Here is a 26,459-nt window from a genome sequence, read left to right on the forward strand (position 1 = left end):
TGTTGTTCCCCCTCCCCTCAACCAGCTGTCATTAAAGCACCAACAAGCAGAGTGAAAACCACTGACTACCATCGCCTACATAAGGCCACTAGGAGCAGGGAGGAAGAGCCAGAGGGGAGGAGGAGGAAGAATCCAGCCCTTGGCACGATCCCCCCACCCCCAGGCTCTAGGAGATGTCCTGGGGGTTAGAGCTGGGGAAGGAAGCGTGGTGGAAGAAAGTGACAGAGAGGAGGGGAAAAAGAAATACACCAAACATCCTACTGCCCTCTCCCCATGATTTCATCAAGAACTGGGTGTTCTCCAAGTCAAGTCAGGACTTGCTTCCTCAGGGAGAAAAAAAAAAAAAAAAAAAAAGACAAGCACCTTCAGTCTATTTTCTTGGCTGGAAGCCGGAGCAAATCCAGCAGATATTTACACAAGGGCCCAGCCATGTATGAGAACAGGATGACCAGCTTCCCGTGGGTCATGGTCATGAGAGTCTGGTGTCCCGAGGCCCAGATGCGATACCAGGGGCCGTAGAATGGGTCTGAGATGGCCGGACACAGCATGTTGTTCAAATTCACTTCGGTGACCTGCAGGGACAAGGGAGGTAGAGTGAGCGTTCACCATCCTGAGGCTTTCTCTGGCTTCTGCCAGTTCAGCCATCTCTACCTAATGGGGGGCTAGACAAGGAGGGATTGACCAATCCCCACCTGTTCATGATGGGATTTCTCTGTCCTAGGGTTTTGGGGGTGGGTCAAGGCTAGAGCCCTTGGGAGGCGATGGGGGAGGCCCTCCAGTGGAAAAGCTGTTTGGCGTTGCTCAATCTTGCCTTCCCATTGGGTCCAGAGCCTGCCGTCATTCCTATGCATCTACCACGTGCCTAGTCCCCAGAGAGGTGTCAGGGGATGACAGAACAGTCAGTGACATGGTCCCTGCCTCCACTTATAACTGGCCACCAACTGAGTCGGTACAGGCAACCATATCGGACTTCAAACCAGACGGTGCTCACCAGGTTTCCCCCACCAGGAGATCTGGGGGAGTCCTCAGAGAAGATTTCATGAAGGAAGTGGCACCCTGAACGGACTCATGAAGGATGGATGGGGGTCATGGCGTGGAATGGAGCGAGCAGGGCCTTCCTTGTAGGAGGCACGGCCTGACCGAGGCCTGCAGGTGGGACTGAGCATGGTTTGTATGGTGACATGAGGACACGGACCCCTCTGGAATCAAGCAGTCCCAGTGGAGAGCGCTCAGAGCCAGATGTGAAAGTCATCCTGTTGCCTTCCTCAAGTGTGGGAGCATTCATGCCACTGACCAAGAGCTCCAGCTGTCCCCCAGGCAAACCAGAACAGAGCAGAATGCCAGGGTGGGGAAGAGAAAGGGACTGCTCCTCCAGAGGCACTGGTGACCTCGGTCATGTGCCTTAGTCCGGCTAGGCCCCACGAGGCCCCACACGGCTGATGCTGCATTCATGCCGCTCGCACACAAAATCAGACACGCTGCTCCCGTCCCGAAGATGGCTGCGGCACCTGCCTTCTACAGCCCTTCCAGCCCATTCACGTTAGAGACACGTCCTCACCACCTCTTGGGGAGGCTGGCGGTTTGGTTCCATGTCTCAGAGGGGGGCCAGCTCGCTGCCCTCGACGGGGAGGTGACTCACCCAGAATGGTGGCAGAGCCGGGACTTGAACTGGGTCTCCTGACCCCCCACAGGCCCGAGTTCTTCCTCCTTCACTTTGACACCAATATAGACAACCATGCACTCAGCAATGTTGGGCTCTGGATAACTCAATTACTGAGTCCAGCCTTCATCCACGCTCTGGGCGGGTCTGAACACCCCAGAATACCATGGGAGTCACCCCAACATGGCACTTCCACTGGCCACACAGCTCAGGGCCTGGAAGTCCGCCCAGAATGGACCTAAGGTTGGAAACCTCCTCTCCAGGCCCAGGCCAAGGTGGAGGTCCTGCCTTCACCCCCCAAGGGGTATGTAACAAACCACTTTCCAGCCGCGGCTCGCTGTTCGCAACCCAAAGGGCATCTTTGCCTCCCCAGGAATGAAAGAAACGGTCAATACTGTAGATTTCCAAAAACCCTTTGGAGAGGCCCAGGCCATGGTGCATAAATCAGCAACCCAGACACAACAATCTGACATCCTGGCCTTTGGCATCTTGTATTTTCGAAACAAAACGATACCCTAGCGCCAACCAGGATTATGAAGATTTATGGAGAACTCCGCACAGAGGGGAATCAGAGGGGACCAAACCAAACTTACCAGGCCCAGGATCTGTAAGATGCTGAAGTGGTAAAAGAACATGAGGCCAGTTGAGAGAAGGGCCCACCGGAAACTGCTGAGGGGCTCTGGGGTGTAAGCACCTGGAGGAAAAGGGGACACGGTGAGACTCACTTCTCCTTTGCTCCTCAAGGTTACAGATGCTGAGGCCGCAGCCACCGCTGGCCAACTGCCCCCTGTCACTACTTAGAAGATGGGCCCGCTGACATGCCGGGGCCGTTATGGAGGGAGGATTTTTTTTTTTTTTTTTTGGATGATGAAAGGAATGCATGATCGTTAGAAGAAATTTAGAAAATGTCACAGGAGTGGCAATGAGATGGGGAAAATGTAGAGCAACACATCCCGGGCCACTACTCCCCACATGCGGCGCTGCAGGCTTGTGGGTTTGCAAGCCGGCAGGACTGCCCTATGCCTCAGGAGTTGGTTTGCTTTCTTTTTTTTTCTTTTTAATTACTAATTGGAGTCTAACTGTATATATAATCACGCATCCTTCCCTTTCACACTGACTTTCGTCCTTCCCTCACGTTTCTAGAGAAAGAGCTCTTTGGGGAAGTGTGGCGGCATGGTGGTTGGAAGGGTCCACTTTCATGGGCCACGGATTTGGGCTCAAACCTAGATTCTACCACGTCTGGGCTATGTGGCCCTGGAAAAGTTGTGGAAACTCCCTAAGTCTCAGTTTTCCTGCCTGTAGAATGAGGATACCAGTCCTACCCACTCCTTAGCACTGTGGCAAGGGATAAAGGGAATAAGCTACCGGATGCTCGTGGTCTAGATTTGGGTACCATGTGAGTGTTCCACGGGTGTGAGGTGCTACCATGATCACACTTCCAACAACGACAGAATGCGCTGTATCCAACGGCTGTGTCACTTCCCAGCTGTTACCCAACTCCTTCCCCCACCCCGTAACAGCAAGAATGATATATTTTCCCTCTAGCCTCCCCAGGAATGAGCCTCCCGGGAGGCTTGGATGCATTCCAGAGCTGGCAGAGCTGGAGTATGGCTTATAGGATGCTGTGGGGTGTCAGTCGGAATGGAAGGCTTGGAGATGGGGGTGCTCCAGAATGAAAGGAAGCTGGAACCCTCCATCCCAAGCAAGTAGGCGGCAACATTACACCCTGGAGTAGTATCTTCCCAAGTCAATCTTTCACTGATTCACCCATTCATTCACCAGTTATCAGGCACCTATTACGTTTCCAAGCTCCGTGCTAGCCTCTGAGGTATAGGAAGCTAAAGAAGACAGGCTCCCTATAATTCCAGACTCCTAGTCTGCAGGGGGAGGCAGACATGCCAATCAACAATTAGAACACAGTACAATGGCGGGATGCCTGTGTTCTGTGCCCCATTATCAAGGGAGGACAGAACTCAATTGGAGGCAGAGGAGGGGGGAGGAAGATGTAGGAACAAGGACTGCTTCTCAGTAGACGGGGCACAGAGCAATCCCAAAGGACCAATGGGACTTAACCAGGGGCCCAGGCATTCTAGAGCCAGAAGCTTGCACAAAGACAGACATGCAGACATGAGCCCTGGGTGTAAGGCAATTCAGAGAACTATGGGTAAGAGTTGGGGCCGCAGTGGAGGGTGTGGCGGGGTGGTGAGCAGGAGTAAGACTCGGATGTTGGTTGAGGGCTGGCTTGGGCTTCAGCCCATACCTGCAGGGTCATGAACCCCGATGCCACAAGGCTCAGGTAGGTAACTGGGAGAAGAAAGCCTGTGCGTGCCCCTTCTAAAGATGGCAACCACCACTCGGCTCCATCTAACCACTGCCCCACTGGAACATGTTCCCAGAGTTGCCAGTTTTTTCAGTTTTGCAAGAAGAGCCAGAAATACGAACCTGTGTGTGGAATTTCCTGATTTTTAAATGTTGGCAAATAATTCGAATTTTTTAAGAATGCTCAACGGACCAAACAAAACATGTCTTCTTGGATGGATTTCAGCACATGGATGGTGAGCTTGGAGCTCTGCTGCCAAGCCACAGGAAGGAGCAGGAAAGTGATGTGATCAGACATGTGCTTGACAAAGGTCCCGCTGGCTGGTGCAGGGGAAGGACTGGAGCAGAGAACATCGAGGCAGGGAGACGGATAAGGAGGCTGCGGCAGGAACCCAGAGAGGGAAAGGGACAGACGGCCCTCAAAGTTCATGGAGGCAGGGCTGGAGAGAAGTCGAAGGAGATCTCAGCAGATGTGAGTCATGGATGCTGGGGAGCAAGGATGAGGATGGACAAATCTAGAAAGGCCTCTAGCTTGGGCCTCGTTGGGTTGATGGTGCCATTGATTGTGATGGAGAAGAAAGGGGAAGGCAAGAGGAGGCAGAAGGCAGGGAGACGATGAAGCCAATTTCAGACATATTGAAATCAAGGCATCTGCGGAATATCCGAGTGGACACGTCTCAGTCAGTTTCACTCATCTATAAAATGGCATGCCACTGCCCACTTCATAAGGTTGTTGGGTAGAGGAGATGACTTAATTTAAGTCACGTCACACACTCACTGGAGAAGATGGGGCTGAACATCCAGATGTAGGTGTCAGCAGCACCCACTAGCTACTAAAGACACAAGGGCACACGTGGACTGGGAGAGGAAGGCCAGAGGCAGAACACCAAGGAACACCACAGGGGCAGGGTGGGGTAGGGTAGGGTAGGGTGTGGCAGGAAGGAGTGAGGTGGGGTGACTGAAGCCAGGTAGGTCTTCTGGGGGAAAAGCTCGGGCTGATTATGGGCACATGAGCCAGGCTCACAGCATCTGTAAGTCACAAGGCCCTTGGAGGGCATCAAACTCATTCTTCCAGGTTAGAGATGGAGACACCAAAGGCCAGGAGATTTGTGGTGCCACCGCCAAAGTAAGAGCAGGGTGCTGGGCTCTCAGACGCTGCCAGGCCACTCACTGCTCAGTGCCCCTGTTGCCACTTGTCCAGACCACCACCACACCAATTCATAAGGTCTCTTTCCATGTCTGCTTTCCTCTCTGGACCAGAGCTCCACGGGGAGGGGGCCCTTGTTGAATTCGTTTCTGTGCCCCTAGCATCTAGAACAGCGCTTGGCTTGCAAAAAGGCACTGGGCTGCGCACTGAAACTTTGTGCACCTTCCTGTTTGCTGAATGAATGGGAACCAGGCACCCTGTTGTCCCCCTGGCTTCTGGGGTGTTAAGGGGAAGAGCGGACCTGTAGGACCCGCAGGCGCCTCTCAAGGCTGGACCTATTTCCCTCCATCCTCTGCTTGGCTCCCCCTAGTGGCAGCTGCGCAGCAGTGACCGGTCCCGTGGGCCACGGGGCCCCTGGAGGAAAAGGACAGGGGCGGGCAGCCAGGAAGTCCTCAGCCTCGAGGTAGCTCAGCCACCGACCTGGGGAAAGCCGGGATGAGGCCCTTTTCCTCATCATACTCCTCCCTGTCCCGCAGGCCCTGCCACACGCTATGGGGGAGAGGCACACTCAGACACAGCCAGGGGTCCACGTTTTCACTGCCCCTTGCCCCAACCCCCACTTTCCTACAACCACTTTGGGTTACCCCATCCGCCCCACACCAGATTGTCAGTTCCATGAATGAGGGGCTGTTTCGGAATCCCCCCTTTACCTCCAGCACCTGGTACAGAGCAGGCACTCCAAAATTCAGCCCGGTGTGAGCGATCAAATGGCAGAACCCTTCCGGAGAAATCATTAAACTCTATACAACCCTTTGGCCTGGCAATCCTACGTCGAGGACTTCTGTCAAATACCTAAAGAACCCAACAGACCACCCTTATTTGCACAAAGATATTTACACCTGCGCCACCTGTAACACTGAGGACCTGGAAACAAACCAAGTGAGGAGATAAGGTGAACTCTGGCTCCTTGGTATTGTGCGACCACCATTCAAATGACAACCAAACCATGCGCGTGAGGAAAAGTCCCTGGCTGGTAGTGGCAGATGTCGAAGGCAGAACACCAAACAACATGCCAGGGATGGAAAATAGAGCTGAAGAGGTGAAAACAAAGGGCTTGGAAGTAGACAGCCCTGGGTGTAAACCCCCTGCCTCCCACCGCCTGGGGTCGGGGCAGGGGGACAGCGGTGGGGGGGGGGGGTGGTCCCTGGGGCAGATCCTGTTGCAATGCCCTCTCGGACTGTTTCCTGTATGAAGACTGGAGGTAACATCCACCTCTCAGGGCCATAACATCCACCTCTCAGGGCCTCCAAGTAGAATAAGAGATACAGAGAAGTAAACAGAGCAGCTTGCTTGGCACACAACAGGTGGCTGCTACTTTTATCATGGAGAAACCACAGCCATCCAAAATCTCCAGAAAGAAGCGATCTTCTCTGTGAAGGGCTGGGGGAGGGGGGCTTGCCTACGGTTTCCACTATCTTTTCACTGTTGTTGGTTCTTTTCATTGTACAGATAATCAAAGATTCAATTTCTCAGAAACTTAAAAAAAAAAAAAAAAAGGAAAAGAAAAGAAACCAGAAAGAGAGCCAGCCAGGAAGAAAGCAAGCAAGCACCCTGAGAATAAATGATCCACCCCACATAGATATATGCAAATGGTATGCACACACACATCATTCCTTTTTTTTCTCCATATACCTGAAGGTGGCCCTTGGGATAATCCGAGTGAAAAACTAGTTTTCTTCTAAGGGAAAAGAGAAACTTAAGCACTTTTGGAAAAATTAAACACATAAAACTTTTTTTTTTCTACTCTAAGAAAGAAATGTGACATTTTCCTGCTAGCATCATGTATCCCAGGAGGATAGAAGCATTTCATCTCTAAAGGTGGGGGGAGCGAAGATAATAGCTTTTTCTGAAATCGATTTCTTCCAGAAGGAAGCATCACACGTGCTGGGAAAGAAGTCACCTGCACCACCAGCGGCAGCAAAGACAGCTCCCGAGAGGCCTCCTGTCCTATAATCCCACCCAGGAAGGACTTAGACCAAGGAGTTGAGGCTGGGCAGGCTGGCATCCTGTTCTCCGGTCTTTGTCCTGCTTCCTTCGACCCATTCACTTCATCCAACGCTGGGCACCAGATCCCATGGCTAGGCGTTGGGGACAAGGGGACAGAGATAGTCCCCACCCCTGATAACTGCCCGGCACTTACAAGTGAACAGTGAGGGGAATGCCTAGGTGGCCCAGTGGGTTATGTGTCCAACTCTTGATTTTGGCTCGGGTCTTGATCTCAGGGTCCTGGGATCGAGCCCTACCTCGGGCTCTGTGCTAAGTGTGGAGTCTGCTTGTCCCTCTCCCCGTGCCCCTCCGTCCACTCATGTCCTCTCTCTCTCCAACAAATAAATAAAATCTTTTACAAATAAATGAGTGAATCACGAGATGGTGTAGGCAGGTAAGCACAGGAAGTAAGGGGGCACAGAGGAAGGGTAGCTGGAGACGACAGCTGAGATGGGTTTTGAAGCAGCACAGGGAGGAGCTGGGGTCGGAGCGTGCAGGAGGGAAGGGTACTCCACGTGGTGGGTACAGCCTGCCAAGAGGTGTGGAGGCCTGACGTGGCACACTGTCTGCATGTCATCTCAAGCAGGTCTGTGTCACTGGAGTATAAAGTGGGAGGGGACACATGTCAAGGGCTGAAGCTGGAGAGACCAGCGAGTGGGGTCAGGTCATGAAGAACATCATTCGCCATGGTCAAGAACTTGGCCTTGATCCTGAACATGACGAGATGCCACTGGGAGGTTTTACACAGGGGAGTGCAGGTCAGATTTCTGTTTGGGATGGCTAGGGAGGCAGGCCAGGCCGCTTCCAAGTGTATGACTTCAGAATTGACTACAAGTCTTACTTCAGTAACTGAGTTGAATTAGGGGAAAGAGTTCAACGCGGAATGCGCTGACACCAAATTCCTATGGGTTGTCCCCGTGGAGAGCTTGGGAGAGGAATGGCATGGACAGAGCTTGGAGCAGAGAGATCAACAAGAAGAGTCCGTGGACTGAGAGTCAAGTACCGATCACTGCCAGAAGAAAGTGGACCCCCTGCCCAAGAAGACAGGACTGAAGGCAAGATGAGCCCGCCAGCCACACGTGACAATTTACTCAAGAAATTAAAATAAGATAAAACTAGAAATTTGATTCCTCAGCTGTGCCAGCTGCATTTCTAAGTGCTCACATGAGTAGTGGCTACCCTACGGGGCAAGGCAGAAGCACAACGTTCCCACCATTAACGAACATTCCACCGGGACCACACTTCTCTATAGAGGTAGAGACCAACACCTCCCCTGGCTTTAGTGACATGCTGGCCATGTACTCTCGGCAATAGCCATTTCAGGAAAATAGTGACATAGGAGCTAGGTGGTCAAAGCTAAAGAAGGGTTTTTTCAGGTGTATAGGAAGGGAATTCCAGGGGAAGGGAACAGGATCTGCAAAGGCACAGAGAAATCATTACTCAAATCCCCAATACTTCACTCACGTCTCTGAATGTCCCCTTCATCCTGTGGCTCACACCCACCCTACCTCTGCCCGCGAGGAGCCTGCTTCCCCTCTGGCCTTCAAAAGCAGCCTCACTGGTTTTTCTCCTTTGGCCCATGTAGGTAGGGTGGGTAACTTCTTACTTTGCACTGCTGTTCCCAGACCACGGGCCCCCCTCTTTCTCTGAAACTTTACAACCACCATCCCATACCAGCCCACTACTCTTCCCTTTTATGGCGGTCTACAAACATCTGCGTCATGGCCCTCAGTATCCCTTGAGGATGTCAGTACCTGGCTTGGTAGCACTCTCTCCAAAACCATCCCTGTCCTACTTCTTGATAATTTCCACACATGCCTGGATGAACCTTCTAGGGCCCTGGTCTCTCGGTTCCTTGCCCTCCCCCCAACTCCTCAGTCCCCTTGTCCTCTCCAGCACATCAGCCACTCACTCCCATGCTGATGCCTGAGACCTGAGAATTGTGAAGATCTGCAATCCCCTCTAAGTCAAACATTCCTGCTTCAACTACGACTTCTTCTCTCAGGCTTACACTCTCACCCTGACCCCGACACTTTGACGCAGCCAGAATCTGTATCAGTGGGTCCCACCATCTCTCTGCTGTCTCTCGTGGCTCCTGCTTCCCTCCCTTCAGTTCACAGCGCCTGTCAGGATCATACTCATCTTGGGGGGGGGGAGCCCAACAACCCAGCCCTGGTTAAATTCCAACGTGTTCCTCTTCCTTGCTTGCACGCACACAGCTGAATGTGTCTGGAGAAAAACAACAGCGCTGACTGTTCTCGCTTCGAATTCGTGATCACAGACCTCAAGTGCAGCCTTCGTGTTGCCAGGCAATCACGCTTTACCTCCCTTGTCCATTCACTCTCTCAGGCAACGATTTCATATGGTCTCCTCTCTTCTCAAACCTCCCATAGGGCTAGCCCATCCTCATTCTGATGATGACCTTGCCTCCTACTTCACTGAGAAAAAAAAAAGAATCAGGCCAAAAACCAAACAAACAAAAAACAACCTCTTAAATCTGGGGTACCTGGGTGGCTCAGTCAGGTGTCTGCCTTCGGCTCAGGTCATGATCCTGGAGTCCTGGGACCGAGCCCCTCATAGAGCCCCCTGCTCAACAGGGAGTCTGCTTCTCCCACTGCCCCCGCTCATGTTTCTCTCTCTCTGTCTCTCTCTCTCAAATAAACACAATCTTTAAAATTTTTTTTTCTTAAAGCTCTCATGATTGCCTCTAACTACGTACCTGCCTCAATGACTGATGCGCTCTGCATTCACCCCTCTTGCCATGGATGTCCTGCCCAAGACCCCAGCCAAGGCCAGCCTTCCCCTTTGTATCCCCTAGTCAGTACAGTCAGTATCACTACAGCCGCTGCAAACACCTGACTTGGCTTCCCCTTCCGTCCCCAGCCCCTCTTTAGAGCAAAACTCCTTGAAAGATTCCTTTATACGTGGATCATCCAGTATGGCAGCTACTGGCCACGTGTGGCTACTGAGCCCTCGAGAGGTGGCTAGTGTGAACTGACATGAGCTGTTAGTGTAAAATACACACTGGGTTTCAAAGGATGTGAAATATCCTGGTAGTAATGTTATGCTGGTTACATTGGAATGAGAACATTTTGGATATACTGGGTTAAATAACATACAAGAGATGTTAAAATTAATGGCACCAGTTTCTTTAACACTTTCTGAGTGTGGCTACTAGAATATTAGATTATATTCACACTCACATCTTTTTTTTTTTTTTTTTTTTGGACAATACTTGTCCATACTTTCTGTCCACAATTCTTCTTATCCCATTCTCTCTTAACCTGCTCTAATTAGGCTTCTGCTCCTACCTCCCCCCTCCGCTCACTCCCCCCAAAACGGCTCCCAAAACGGCAGGGTCACAAATAACCTGTCCACTGCTGAATCCAACGGTCAATTCTCAGGCTTTTATCTTACACATCCTCTTGTTCTGGAAACGTTCTTCGTCTGGAGTCCCGGATACTGCTCTCCCTTCATTTTCCTCCTGCTCCACAACCGGCTTCTTCTCTGTCCTCTCTAGCAGTTCCTCCCCCTCTCTGTGATCTCTAAATGATGGAGGCTACAGAACTCGGAGGTTTTCTCTTCCCTATACGCTTTCAATCCCTGAGCAGTTTCAGCCGATCTCATGGCTTGAAGGTGATCTATGCACTGATGACTCCAACATGCACATCTCAGCCCGGACCTCTGCCTCAAATTCCAGGCTCACACATCTCACAGCTTTCTCAATACCTGCACTGGGATATGCAAATGGGCATCTCCCATTCTTGAACCCAGCTTCAGACCTTAACTCCTATGGTAGATGATTACCGTACTGGCTCCCAGTAAGTCATACCCTCCCAGTATCCACACCCTCATGGGCTCCTCTCCCACGCTGATCAGGCCACGCGACCCATGTGGCTCAGCCATGCAACTTGCTTTGACCCACGGAATTACATCAAAAAAGTTGCCAGTGGAGGTGTGATAAGCACCTGTACCCAGGAGTGTGCCTTCTTGGAATGCGGCCCTGAGAGCCCCATGCCATGAAAGGCCATGAGGATAGAGAGGGGCAGCTATCCCAACTGCTCCAGGCGAGCCCAGGCAAGACCAGTAGAAAACTATCTCAGTCAGCAAGGGCTGCCATAACAAAACACCATAGACTGGGTGGCTTAAACAACAGACGTTTCTTTTTTCAGTTCTGAAAAAAGTCTAAGATCAAGTGCACAGGCAGGTTCATGTCTAGGGAGAGCCCACTTCCTGATTCATAGGACGGCCATCTTTTTGCTGTAGCCTCACAAGGTGGGAGGGGCTAGGGAGCTCTCCCATTCATGAGGGCCCCGCCCTCATGACCTAATTGAACCCCAATTACTGCCCAAAGGCTCTATGTCCAAATACAAGCACACTGGGAGTTAGGATTTCAACATAAGAATTTGCCGGGGCTGGGGCACAAACATTTGGTCCATAACAATGAATGACCCAGTCAACCCACACAGTTGTGAAAAATAGGATATCACTGGGGTTTTTTTTGGGTACCTCTTAATCCCTCTTCACCAATTTTGCCCATTCCCCCCAAAGCCCCTTCCCTCTGGCAAGCACGAGTTTGCTCTCTGTATTTAAGAGTCTGTTTTTGTTTGTTCATCTACGTTGTTTTTTAGATTCTACATATAAATGAAATCATATGGTATTTGTCCTTTTTGGGGGCTTACTTAGTAAAATACCTTTCAGGTCCATCCATGTTGTCACAAATTGCAAGGTATCCTTTTCTTATGGCTGAGTAATATTCCACTGTGTGTGTGTGTGTGTGTGTGTGTGTGTGTATCTCACAGCTTCTTTATCTAGTCATCTACTGATGGATACTCGGGTCACCTCCCTACCTTGGCTATTGTCAACAATGCTGCCATAAAAACAAGAGTGTGTAGATATTTTCCAATTAGTGTTTTCAGTTTCCTCAGATAGATACCCAGTAGCGGAATTACTGGCTTGTACAGGATTTCTATTTTTAATGTCTTGAGGAACCCCCATACTGTTTTCCACAGTGGCTGCACCAGCCTGCATTCCCACTGGCAGTGTAGGAGGGTGACCTTTTCTCCCCATCCTCGCCAATACTTGCTTCTTGTCTTTGATACTAGGAATTCTGACAGGTGCGAGGTGGTACCTCACTGTGGTTGAGACGTGCATTTCCCTGATGACGCATCATACTGAGCAGCTCTTCATGGGTCTGTTGGCCATCTGGCTGTCTTCTTTGGGAAAAAAATGTCTATTCAGGTCTTTGGCCCATTTTTAATTGGATTATTTGGTCTTTTGGTGGTTAGCTGTGTAAGTTCTTCATAAATCTTGGCTACTAACCCTTTAGCAGATATGTCATTTGCAAATCTCTGCTCCCATTCAGTAAGCTGCCTTTTTGTTTTGTTGATCGCTGTCTTCAGTGTGCAAGAGCTTTTTACTTTGGTGTCATCCAATAATAAGTCAGTGCTTTAAGCCACTATGTTTTGGGATGTTTGTTACTTCCATTCCCTATCCCCCTCTCCCCAAACCAATGAACAAGAACAGAGCCTTTCTCCTAGTCTTCCTGATCTCAATTAATGGTCTTCCATCTAAGTTACTCAGGTCATAGCCTTCAAGAGTCACCCTTGACCCCTCCTTCTCTCATATCTTATATCTGATCCATCAGCAAATCCTGCTGGCTGCACCCAATGACTCTCCTCTGGCTCTCCTGTCAGTACCCCCGCCACTAGCTTCTCCTGCCTGAGTTACTGTACACATCACTTACAGGTCTTCCTGCTTCCATCCCTGTCCCCCTGTGGTCTAATTTGAGCATAGCAACTGGGTTACCCCTTTAAAAATTCATTGGGATCGTCTGAGTCCACGGCTCAAAACCCTCCAATGGCTACCCATCTCCCCAAAAGTAAACTGCCAAGTCCTTCTTGTGGTCTGTGAGGCCTTCTATATAATCTGCCCCTCATCTACAGCACCTTTCTGGCCTTGTTTCCTACAACATAACCCCTTCCTTTACATGGCTCTAGACACACGGACCTATTTGCCGTTGCTGGAATATTCTAGAAACATTCCATGTCAGGGCCTGTATACTTCTTTGCTCTTCTTGGCATATTCTTCCTCTAGGTATCTGATGGCTCAGTCCCTTGCCTTACAAACCTTCACTCAAATGTCACATTCTTAGTGATGCCTTCTCTTTAAACGAGGCTACCTCATTTAAAACTTCAGCCTCCCTAGCCATTCAGTGTCCCTGTACTCCTTAACCTGCTTTAGCTTTTCCTCTCTGACACTTAACATCATCTGACTTACTAGACACTTCACTTGATTCTTTACTGTCTCCTTCCAAGGGAATGTAAACTCCCAGAAAGCAAACATATGTGTCTGTTTGGCTCACTGTTTTATCCCCAGCAAGTGCTTGATGCAAAGTAGGGGTTCGATAAATATTTGCAGAACAAATGAAGTGAGCAGCCCCACATGTTCGAGAATTTTCGGCAGCTCAGTATCACTGGACTATCATATAGGAGGGAGGGATAAAGAGGAGATGGGAGCCGGTTCGTGAAGAATTCTGTTTGCCACATTAGATATTTTGGACATTACAAATCACCTAGAGATCTTGGTAAAGGGCAGGTGCAGTGTGTCCTGGGTACAGATCTAGGGTCGGCATTTCTAACTGACTCCCGAGTGCTGCGGGCCCACAGACCACACTTTGAAGCAAGGGGCAGAGAGCTTGCGGTCTGGCTGCTGACTGAAGTAGAGTGAGGCTAGAGGCAGGGATTGAACAAGTCAGGCACGATCCAGTCCAAACTAAAAGTGGAGTACAGGGAATAAATTTGAGAAATGATCAGGAGGTCGAATTGATAGCATTTGGCCACTGACTGGATGTGGGGGAGAAGGGGGGTGAAGCGCCGATGATTCTGTGCAGATCTCGGCCCGGGGAATGAGTGGGCGATGGTACCACTCGATGGGATGGGGACCATGAGAGGAGGTGAGGCCTTGGGAATAGGGAAGAGAATGACTAACTTAGCTCCCAACAACAATGCCATCCCAAACCTTTGTGCCCTCTACACGAGACGCCTCCATTTCGAGCTTTTGCAAGGCTATGCCCCCCAGGGATGATCCCAAGATGACCACGGATATGGGATTTCCCATTCTCACCACTGAGCACAGGCCTAAGTCAGGTTCCCCTTCATCCAGGCATTTGACCAAATGAACTGCGCCTTCTAGTCTGTTTAACGTGTAAGAGGCTGTCCTGAGGTAGATGTCCAGGTGGAAGATCCATCTGGTAACCTCCTATCCTGAGGGGCTAGAGAGCCCCCTCAGGCCATGCCGCCTCTGGCTAGGCAACTTAAGGACCCCCCAAATCTCCGAGGATCCCAGTCAGCCCTCCGACAACCGACCATGGAGTGAGGACCCTGAGCTGGCAAAGTACCCAAGTGGTAGGCCCGGCCTAGCAGCTTCAGCACTGGAGTTGAGAGACCCCGGTCCCCGTGTCCACACTCATCCGTGCGGTGCAGATCAAAACCCCTCTAAGCAGCACTGCCCCACTTGCAGGGAAATTTCAGGGCCTCTCTACCCTGCAGGAGCACACAGAAAAGCCAAAGGAACATGGAGCTATTCTACACAAAAATGGTACTGAAACCCGTAACACACCACAGCGCCTTGCACACGTTACGCGGTTAGTGTCAGCAAGTAGGGGGCCACTCTTGGATCATTTGAGGCAATGAGGCCTAAGCTTCAGCCTGTATCCGAATCCCTTAAGGGAGTGGTACTCAGACTTCGGCTGGCCTCAGAAACCCCTTGAGGGCTTGATGCAAGGGAGCTTTGCAGCCACCACCCCAGGGTTTCTGACTCAGTGGGTCTGGGGTGAGACCCAGAGTCAGGAACCTGAGAATCTGTATTCCTAATAAGTTTCCCAGTTAGGCGGCAGCTGCTGCTGGTCTGGGAAGCACCCTGTGAGGACCTCTGACCTTGAGAATTTGTAGGAAAAGCAGATGTCTGGGCCCCGCCCCAGAGACCTCAGTCCAGGAGAGGGGCCCCCCAATCTGGCCCTGTCTGAGAAGCAGTGCCTCCTGGAAGTGGGTAAAATTACAATGGGAAGTACTTGCCTTAATGCTTCAAAGCATGCTTGAGCCCCAATTCCTTCCTCTTCCAGGGGGAAAATCCCATGGTCATTAGAAACTCTCCAATCCATCCCCCAGCACGAGCCTCAGCCCCTGGCCAGTTTTTCAAATTCCCCAGCCATTCCCTCACCCCATGGGCCCTGCAGGAGCCTTCAAAATCTGCCTAAGCCCAAGCCACCGAGCCTTTCCCCTGCCCTCCACCTGGCCCGCAAAGTGGAAGTGGGAAGCCAGAGACAGAGAATTTTCCCAGCACCTTAAGGCTAGTTAGTCAAGAGAGGTGGATGAGCTAATGGGCTGGGCGGGGGAGAAACAGGCAGACTGAGGTCAGTATGACCTTGGAGTCAGTTTTCAAGCCTTCACTGGCCACAGTACTCTTGTTTTAACTGTCCTAGAAACTAGCACACCGGCTGTGTCCCAACCCTCATCCTCCAAGAGGTAAGTGTAAAGCTTATCTCCAGAGACATGTGGCTTCCCGTGTAAACCTTGGGGTTCTCACACCCCAGATTCCTGAAATGTCCCCAAAGGACATCTGATCTGCTGTGCTTCAAAACACCTTTCTTACCCTGTGTCAGGCCTGAGTCCCTGGCTCCCCAATTTTGAAACAAGAGCTCCCTCTAGTGAAGTAAAAAGGGCTTTCCAAGTAGCCTGGAGGCTCCTTCATCCTGGGGGGCCCCTCCACAAGCCCCTCTGGGAGCCCCTCCAGGAGTGGGGCACAGATCCCCCTGGCAGCATGGGACACTAGTGAAACCCTCCCCAGAAGAGGGTTCTGAAGGCATAAAAGGCAAAGTGTTACAGGAGAAGCCAGTGATATGAAAACAGTCATCAAAATAGGAGAAAAAGATCTTTAACACAGTTCTCGTGTGTTTCTTCACGAATGTATTTAATGAGCTCTAGCAGCGAGTAGAACTACTACCATGATTTCAAGGCGGTGGTATCAACTTTTCTCACCCAAGTTCATGAACCCTTATTCCCTATTCATGAACCCCACATTAAGAAGCCCTGCCTAAATAAAACCACCGCACCCACCCAACCGAAATTACCCACGGGGATGGAGAAAAGGGGAGGGAGTTCGAGAGTGAGAAACTGGGCCACCATCCCACTGGAACCTCTGGAAACCTGATCCTGGTACTTCCTCGCCCTGTGGAGCCCTGGCTCTCCCCCAGGACGCTGCTCCTCCCTCGAGCTGCTCTAAGCCAAGGCTCTTCCTCTGCCTTGTCCTGTGCTCGCAGCCAGCGTGTGCGGGGAGAATGGGGGTTGGAGATCCCCCCTCTCGTTACTGCTTCTGGATACTTACTCTTGTCTCCTTCTTGCAAGCTTCACCTTCTGTTTGTGACCACGGTCCTGCCCCACCCAACCTCGTCCCAGATCACTCTCACTGAGCTTACAGTTCCCCCTTTACACCAGGCCTTTTCCTGCCAGTACTGCTCTGGGGGATCTCACCCAGCACTTCTAACACCCTAACCTCCAGGTCTCCTTTACTTCCTTAACTCCACACACCTGCACCTTCATGCCACCTTGCTGCCTATAACCAGCTTCAGGGAGCACCGCTGGCCAGTCCGCCTCAGTTCTAGACCTCTGACCACAACCTCCCGTGGTTTCAGATTCCATACTCTCATTTCTACTGGGCACGAGCCCGCTCACCTCCTGGTGACCTCTGATCCCTTGATTCCGACCCCACCCCCACCCCCACCCCCATGGACGTCCTCCCCCTCTTTTCTTCCATACCATCTGCAACAGCATGACTTGAACTAGCCCCCTCAACTCCCAGTCGGGCACAGGTTGCTCTTTATCCCTGTCGCTCCACACTTCTCCCTACCCGCTCGCTAGCTCATCCCCAAGGGGTGGCCTACTAAGGGCAAGAACCTAAGAAACGGGATGCCTGGGTGGCTCAGTGGGTTAAAGCCTCTGCCTTCAGCTCAGGTCATGATCCCAGGGTCCTGGGATTGAGCCCTGCATCGGGCTCTCTGCTCGGCAGGGACCCTGTTTCCTCCTCTCTCTCTGCCTGCCTCTATGCCTACTTGTGATCTCTGCCTGCCAAATAAATAAAATCTTTAGAAAAAAAAAAAAAGAACCCAAGAAACGGCTCAAACCACACTTTAGGAGACTGGTAGGCAGAGTCATAGTACCTTAGCAAACAGAAACCATATGAAGAGCAAATTTACATAATGGGAACAAAGTGATGGACATTATTCCTATTTTACAGATCAAGAAACTGAAGCCCAGGGAGTTCAGGAACTTCGCTACGGTCACAGGGCTCATAAGCAACAAAACCGAGGTTTAAAAGCAGATTAGTCCAGCTTCAACAGGGCCGTATCTCAGAACTGTCTCAGCCAACAGCCAGCCGCCAGGCCTGTCCAAATTTCCTCTCGAGCTCCTCAATTCCTTTGCCTGGGCTGGGAAAAAGCTCAAGGCCGGTGTACAAACCTGGCCACTTCAGATGGTCGGGGTCCGGAACAGAAAGCTCAAGTAGGTATCTAAACCAAAGCTGCAGGCTCTAGCCTCACGGGCCAAAGCAGCCTTGCTCAGCTCATAGCAAGGTAAGCACTCTGCTTCCCGTTCTGTTATTGTTCCGTGGGTGACCTGCCCTTGGTCAGAAAACCGAAAGGAGGAAAGTGAGTGACAGGATTACCAAAACCCTGTGCCAAACCCCAAACACCCCCTACTTTCTGGATCTTCAACACCATCAATCCAACCTTGGATAGATGCTTCAAACCTGATGTTCTGTCCCTCCACGCAGGCTGCTAAGCCTTCCTGGAGAAAACACGGTCACTGTACAGACCACTGCCGTAAAACTGCAAGCAAATCTGTTTCAGGAGGGTCCCCTCCGCGCAACTCACCAAATTTCTGGAGCTACACTGTTGGGACATGGTAGCACAACCATGCCTCGGTCCTAGTTCCTGGGCTGCACTAGCCCTGTGCCCTCTGCTCGGGACCACATGGAGTGAGCAGTGACCACACTGAGCACAGCAGACCTAGACCATCTCCGTCAGCGCAGAGAATTCTATTGGACAGTGTGCGAACAGTCCAGACTTCTCTCCGGCTCCCACCTCCCGCCACGCCCCACCTCCATCCACTGCACAGCCCCTTCCCTCTCAGCAGGGGCCAGCACCTGTGGCTCCTCCCCTCCCCTGCCTCCCTAGTACCTTCAAAATACTCCCTCTCACTACCGGCCTTCACCTTAGCACCTAAATGTGCCCAGCCTTGGGCAGAGAGGAAAGGGCATGAGGGGGAAAGGAAAGGCCAGGAAAAGGCTGGGCTAAGGGGAGAGAAATTGCTCCCTTGGCTCTACAATACCCTTAACCCCTCCTCCCTGAACACCCTGCCCTTCCCTTCCCATCCCCACTTCTCCAGCGGCCTTACTTCACTAGAACTCTCTGAACAGACATGGTGCTCCTGAACCTTTCTCCTGCCTCAGGTTCCAGGACAAAAGCCTACTCCTTCTTGCAATCCCCTAACATTCCTCTTCCCTTTTCTCCTATTCACCGACTGATGTTCCCTGAGGCCTTTGCTCCAAGTCCTATTTCTTCCCCACTGGATGTAGCTACTCCAGACCATCTCATTCACTTCCCTGTACGTGTGTGCAACACCTTTGTTTTTTTTTTAAGAGTTTAATATTCTTTTTATAAATTTTTTCAAATTTATTTTCAGAAAAACAGTATTCATTATTTTTTCACCACACCCAGTGCTCCATGCAATCCGTGCCCTCTCTAATACCCACCACCTGGTACCCCGACCTCCCACCCCCCCGCCCCTTCAAATCCCTCAGATTGTTTTTCAGAGTCCATAGTCTCTCATGATTCACCTCCCCTTCCAATTTACCCCAACTCCCTTCTCCTCTCTAACACCCCTTGTCCTCCATGATATTTGTTATGCTCCACAAATAAGTGAAACACCTTTAAATCAATGATACGGGGGCGCCTGGGTAGCTCAGTGGGTTAGGCCACTGCCTTCGGCTCAGGTCATGATCCCAGGGTCCTGGGATCGAGGCCCGCATCGGGCTCTCTGCTCAGCAGGGAGCCTGCTTCCCTCTCTCTCTCTCTGCCTGCCTCTCTGCCTTCTTGTGATCTCTCTCTCTGTCAAATAAATAAATAAAATCTTAAAAAAAAAAGTTTAAAAATCAATGATACGGAAGTCAGCCTCCAACCCAGACTCCCCTAAACACCTCCAGAATATTCCACCAAACTGCATCCTAGACATCTCAGCCTGATAGCCTAGAAGTGTGTCAAACTCAAGTTTAAAAAAAAAAATCTTCTGGGGCGCCTGGGTGGCTCAGATGGTTAAGCATCTGCCTTTGGTTCAGGTCATAATCTCTGGGTCATGGGTTTGAGGCTCATGTCAGGCTCCCTGCTCAGTTGAGAGTCTGCTTCTCCCTCTGCCTCTTCCCCTGCCTGTACTCTCTCTGTCTCTCTCTCTCTCTCTCTCAAATGAATAAATAAAATCTTTTTAAAAAATATCTTCCCTCCTAAAACATGTTCCTTTCCTTCTGTGGCCCTAAGTCCATTAGTGGTACTCTATCTCCCCCCAACAACCCAGGCAGAAATCCTGGGGCCTCATAGACTTTGCCCTTTCCCTCGCTCCCATAGCACCTTAACTATAATAAATACTATCAGCTTAATTATACAGGATTATTAATTTAAATTAACATAACAATGATCTTAATGTGTAAAGCCTTGGTTCCTGAAAAGACAAAAAGAGGAGACTACTGCCACCTTGTGGCAAAACACTCATAAACACTGATGAGGCCATTGCAGTGCTCAAGGCAAATGAAAGTATAAAGAGAACGTTCAGGAAAGAGTGCTTCAGGCTGCTTAAGGAAGTCAGACACAACTCCGGAGGGGGCGGGGCAGCATCGCTGAGCTAATGTTCAAGGAGGACATGGAGTTTGCCAGGTTCCAGACAAGCTGTTGTGTGCATGGACATGGGGTTGGGGGCAGGTGGACCAAACCCAGCAACAGATTTATTCATTTGGAAGGTAAAGTGATGGGAGTTGAAATCTCAATGATGGGAAATGAGGTCAAAGAGACAGATAAGGGTAGAACTGTATCCATCTTTAATGCCATGTAAAGGAGTGTGGTATGCCTCCTGGACAGGATTTTTAAGCAGGGGAGCAAGATCTGATCAAATAGGTCATTCTGGACACTGGAGGGAGGACAGATAGGGGGAGACGTAGGGGGCAATCGAGGGGCAGGGACCTGAGAGGGAAAACAGAACTAGGCCCTAGCGACAGAGGCTGAGAGCCTAGACTTGGGCAGGGAGGGATGGAAACAGAGAAGAAGAGCTGAATTTGCAAGCATTTTGAGAATCTGGATCATCTGGAAACTTCTGAACTGACTGGCGACAGGGCTGAGGCAGAGGAAGAGATCCAGAAAGTTTCTGGCCAGGTTTTTGGCTTTGGCCCTGGGTGGATGGTGGAGTTGGTTAATACAGGAAAGAGAAGAGGAGGGGAAAGAGCAGCTGGGAAGAAGGCGTATGGAACTGAGTAGTCTAACTGCAGACAAGTTTCCTTTGAAGGACCTGTGGTGTTTCTCGAGCCTGCAGTGAGATCTGGGGTGGAGAACACCAGGCTCTCTGGGGCAGGCAGAGCAAAGGGGCCCAAAGACCACCCACCAGAAGAGAGAACCAGGAGACAGGGGTGTCACGCAGCCCGAAGGAGAAGCAGGCATCGAAGGGACGCCAGCAAGGTTAAACCTGCTGACAAACACGAACTTCATAGGCACAAGGCTCTGTCACTTCAGAATTAAGCAAGGACCAATCCTGACCTCAAGAGCCACAGTGGAGAAGACAAATGCATGGTTAACAAGAGGCAGTACTGCGGTGCAATAGCAGAAGTACGTAACACCAGGTGCCAGGCATCGTTCTACGTATTTACACATATGAGCTCATTGAACCCTCACGGCACCCCTGTGAGATAGGCAGTGTTCCTGTCCTCCTTTTACAATTGCGAAAACAGATGCAGAGAGATTTAAGACACCAGCCTAAGTGCCAAACTCAGGATTCGAACCCGCAATCCATCTGAACCCAGCGACAACGTGCAGAAGCAGCGCTGGGTGGTGGTGAAGCTAGCTCGCCTGGTTTCCGGTACCAGGTGAAACTCTAGTGCTCCTAACCTTTGTGGTGCTATGGATTCCTTGGGCAATTTGGGGCCTCCCCTCTCAGGATAAAGGTTTTGGTTGTTTGTTTTTTTTGTTTGTTTAAAGATTTTATTTGTCAGACAGTGAGCACAAGTAGAGGGAGCGGCCGGCAGAAGGAGAAGCAGGCTCTCTGCTGCCCAAAGCAGGGCTCCATCCCAGGACCCCGGGATTATGACCTGAGAGCCCAGGGCAGATGCTTAGCCGACTGAGCTACCCAGGCACCCTGGCAGGATGAAGTTTGTAAGGAGACAAAATAAGAGACACGGGATTAGAAGAGAAAACAGTAATACTGAAATGGCAAAATACTTGAAAAAATTAAGGCTTTGAAATGTTTAGGTAATGATGAAGTGCAAACGGTTTTGTGAAATCCTTACAGCAGCCAAAATGGGAGAACAATTGACATTGACAACAGCACCCCGAGTCCTGTGGACAGTTGCCTACGGTTCGGCACTGAAGGAAACGCTGGATGTCAGTTGCAGTTAATGCAAATGAAGATGTGATTTTTTTTCTCCCATCCAAGGTCATGGGCCCCATAAGTCTCGTGGACTTACAAGGATTAAATAGGATCAAGATCAGGCAAGTAAAACACTTACCGAGTGCCTAGTTGGTGGAAGGTGCAAAATAAACGTTAGCTTGTAAGATATGTACAATGTGCTGTGTGTGGCGATAGAATCCTTCATTCATTCAGCCCCAAAAGACCAAGAACAGAAGAAGGGTTCCTGTCCTCTTGCAGACAGGCAGACACCTGCACTGCAGTGTGAAAGGGACAATCGCAGAACAGCTCCAGGGCCTGCCTGGAGAAACTAACATCCAAGGTTGAGTTCTGCAGACAGAACGGATTCCGGGCCACCAAGCTGGAAAGGGGCATTCCCGGTAGAAGTCTTGCCATCTTCAGGGCATGGAGGCATGAAAGTATAGGGGACCCTACAGATTTTGGTATCCCCTGAGTGTGGGGGACAAGGAAGAGAGGAGCATAAAGAGAAGAGGCTGGGGAAAAGGGATCAGGCCAGGTCATGCTGGGCCTTTTGTGCCTCCTGGAAAATCCACTGTGATCAGGGGACAAGGGGGAGCCACTGGAAGTTTCTGGAGCAGGGAAGCGCCTGATCCTATCTGGGATTTTGGCACAGCTTTGGAAGCTACTGGAACAGGTTGTTGGGTAGAGATGGGGAGGCCGGAGGTGGGGGGAGACCATGTGGAGTCAACTGTCATGGTTGAGGTGAGTGAGGAGTAAGGCCCAGGCTAGGGTAGGAAGACTGATGGACTTGAGAAAAACTGGGCCGGTCAAAGCAGAAGAACATGGCGATCTCTCTGCCCAGCAGCCAGAATGATTTTTCCCCAAAGCATACCTGATCATGTCCAACTGTCTGCTCAGTCGTTTGGGGACAAACGAGAAACCATCTGGAAATAAAGTCGGATCCTTACTGCACATTGTCTACTGGGATAAATTCCAAGTGGATGAAAGATTAAAAGCTTTAAAAGAAAAATGAACTATTAACACAGGAAGGGAAAAAAGGCATAATATTTTTTGTAGCCTGGTAGTAGAGAAGGATTTCCTCACCATGACTCCAAATTCAGAAGCTATATGGTAAGAGCCAGATAAATTACACAGAAATGTAAACACCCTACCCAAAGAAATCATAAGTAAAATTAAAAGACGACTGAGAAGATGGGGAAAAATACCCACAGCTCAGATCACAAAGGGTGAACTCCTAATATTCATATACAAATAAACAGAAATATATTTCAATTATACAGAAATAGAAATAGAAAGTATATATAGAAATATATATAAATCTAGAAATAGAAATATTTATTTCTATCACATATGAATATACAGAAGTATAAACAAATATATAGATTATAAAAAGCTCCTAAGATTCAATTTTTTTGAAGATTTGATTTATTTGAGAGAGAGAGGGAGAGCACAAGCAGGGGGAGAGGCAGAGGGAGAGCAAGAAGCAGGCTCCCCCCTGAGCAGCGAGACCAATGTGGGGCTCGATCCCAGGACCCTGGGATCATGACCTGAGCCAAAAGCAGACCCTTTAACCCACTGAGCCACCCAGGCGCCCCTCCTAAGATTCCATTTTGTTAAAAAGGCCAACAATGCAAGGAAACGATGAGCACATGAGAGGAACAGGGAGTTCAAAGAAGAGGAAACTGAATGCCAGTTCAAACATGTAAAAAGATGTTCCCCTTCACCCAAAGTGAAAGAAATTCAGATTAAGTCTGAATTCGTACATCATTATTTTAACCCAACAGATTGGCAAAAAACTGAAAAATGCTGAGAATCCACTCTTTTGGGGAGGGTGTATGGAAACAGGTACCCTTACCCCACTACCGGTGGGCATTTACATTCATATGACTTTTATGAATTTGGAAGCACCCGTCAACATTATGAACACACATTCACTTTTGATTCAGCAATTCTACGTAGGGGGATTGATCATATTTGAGACCCTCACACACACACAAATTTGCGTGGGTACCAGATCACACAGCACAGTGTTATTTGTATTAGCCGAAGATTTGAAACTACCTAAATGTCTACCAACAGGAAACAGAATAAATAAATTATGGTGTACTGTCATAGCCTTACATTTAACACCAAGAACCCCGGAGACATACCAGTGGGTTCAAATCCCTGGTCTTCCCCTTACTAGTGGAGCTTCAGTTTCCTCATCTGTAAAAGGGATGTAACAGCAGCCCTGCCTAAGAGAACTGTGGTGGGGATGAAATGAGTTCATGTTTGCAAAGAGCTTGAAACAATGGCTGGCACCTCCTAGTGCTCTATAAGGCATAGCTATTTCTATTAGACTGTATTATAACATCCACATAATGGAACACATGGGCTACTTTGTAAAAGAATGAGGAAGCTTCTTATGGGCTTACAGGAAGAGCTGTCTAAAGAAATTCTGTGAAGGCAAAACAGAAACAACAACAAAACAGTGGTGCAGTATGCTATTTTGGGATGTGTGTCTTACAGAGGAGGGAAAAGAAAAGAGTTTTTGAATTTACTTATATATGTGAGAAGAAACTCTGGGAGGAGATGCAAAAACCCAAAATGGCGGCTACCTGGGGAGTTGGGCATACCGCGTGGATGGGTAAAGGGTGGGAAGGTGATCTGTTACAGAATGATCTTCTGGATTTTAGAGTTTGAACTCTATAAAGGATTTACATAGGAGAAGAATCAACAGGAAAGCAAGCTGTTGTTACGAACCTTCTTAAAACTTTCCCTGGCTCTCCATAGTTCTTAGAATCAAGGCCAAATCCCTGACCATGGCTGACAAAGCCCTACATATCTGACCCCTGCCTGCCCCTCAGGCCGTGTCATCCAACCTCTCCTTGGCTCTCCCTCCTGACACAGCGCCATTATACGTGTGTTTTCGTGAGGTTATAAGGGTGTACCCCCCCACCCTACTCTTGCCTAGTGAACCCCCAGTGATATGTATCCTTCAGACTTCAGATGAAAGGTCACTTCTTCACGGAACTCTCCCCAAACCTCCAAAGTAGGTGTAAGTTTTATTCTTAGCCCTCATTAAAGCGTGTTCCCTTCCTTCAGAGTACTTACCTCAGTTGTCACTATATACTTATTTGATTATTCGATTCATACCTGTCTCCTCCCACTACATTATAAACTCTATCAGGGAAGGGATGGTATCTGGTTTTCACTGATCAGGGCATCCCAAAAGCCAGTGGAGAGCCTGGCAGAAAGAAAAGTGTACAAATAGGTTGCTTTGGTTTGAATGTCTGTGTCCTTCCACATTCATATGATGAAATCCTCACCACCAAAGATGGATGGTTTTGGGGGTGGAGCCTCTGGAAGGTGTCTTAGGTCATGAGAGCAGAGCCCCCACGAATGGGATTAGTGCCTTATAACAGGGACCCCCGAGAGCTCCCTTGTTGCATCCACCATGTGAGGACGTGGCAAGAATGGGCCAGCTGGGAACCAGGAAGAGGGTCCTCCCAAGAAGGCAACCATGCTGGTGACTTGATCTTGGACTTTCCAGCCTCTGGAGCTGAGAACAAGAAATTTATGTTGTTTATAAGCTACCCAGTTGGTGGTATTTTGTTATGGCAGCCAGAGAGGAGTAAGACGTATGTGTCAGTTGAAGGGATAAAATAGGTGCGGGGGTAGGGGGATGATTTCCAGGTTCTAGCTGGGGTGATGGGGTGGTACCATCTATCAAGGCCCACAGGGAGAGTAGCAGGGCTGACGGGGAAAATAACGAGTGCAGCACAGACAGGCTGAGTTGGAGGTGTTCTGGAGCTTTCAGGTGGAGATGCTGAGTAAACTACACGAAACTAAAATCTCATTAAGTCTGGGCTGCTGACAGCAACATGGCAGCCATGACTTTTCCAGCTGGTGGCTGACCTGTGTGAACACGTGACTACTTGGGGAGCAGCAGAGCCAAGAGGCAAGCCAAGAACAGAACTCTGGGGAAATGAACATGTCAGGAGGACAGAGAAAAAAGAACCCCCGATGGAAACGTGTGGAGGCATGGTCAGTGAGGCAGGCGAGCCAGGAGTAGGAGAGACTTCGGAGGTCCTCAGAGCAGAGCCATCCAAAGAGGAGTGATCAACATCCACCACAGCAGAGAACTCCAGCAGGAGCTGAGAGGGAGCTGTTAGGTTTTATCAGGTAGACATAGTCAGTCATCGTCAGCAGTGTTATTTCTGTGAACAGGTGGGCCGCAGGGGCGGGGGGGGGGTGGTAGATACCCCATGGCAATGTTCTAACAGATGGGAGATGATTGAATAGACGGGGTCATGAAATGCAGGCAAGTGCCACCCACGGTTATGTTCTGTTTCCTGGGGTGATTTCAGGTGATAAACAGAGAAACATTTCATTTTTAATAGCTATGTATTTAAAAACATTAAATAGGCACTAAAAATATTAAATATTAAAAATATGCCACCAGTGTACTGAATCTAGGATTTTATTGAGTACAAACATATTTTAGAAAAATATATATATATATTTATAAATTCATATATAAAATATATAGTTTTAAGTATGTATAAATATATATATTTATAAATATATATATTTATAAATATATATATAA

General features: G+C 49.7%; 1 protein-coding gene across 7 annotated transcripts in view; it reads right to left on the reverse strand.

The window, feature by feature from the left end:
• Nucleotides 1–354: 354 nt before the first annotated feature.
• Nucleotides 355–26,459, reverse strand: part of TMEM164 (transmembrane protein 164) — a 153,562-nt gene continuing 127,457 nt past the window's right edge. For all 7 annotated transcript variants that reach the window (XM_045068339.1, XM_045068338.1, XM_045068334.1 and 4 more), the window contains 2 exons: nt 2,254–2,354; nt 355–572 (listed from right to left, as the gene is read on the reverse strand). In XM_045068339.1, coding sequence (XP_044924274.1) covers nt 366–572; nt 2,254–2,354 — 308 coding nt within the window. In that variant the 3' untranslated portion in view covers nt 355–365. The remainder of the gene's footprint in view (nt 573–2,253; nt 2,355–26,459) is intronic.

Source organism: Mustela putorius, unplaced genomic scaffold (assembly GCF_011764305.1).
Source record: "Mustela putorius furo isolate JIRA1106 unplaced genomic scaffold, ASM1176430v1.1 tig00003901_pilon_pilon_pilon, whole genome shotgun sequence".
NCBI lineage: Eukaryota > Metazoa > Chordata > Mammalia > Carnivora > Mustelidae > Mustela > Mustela putorius.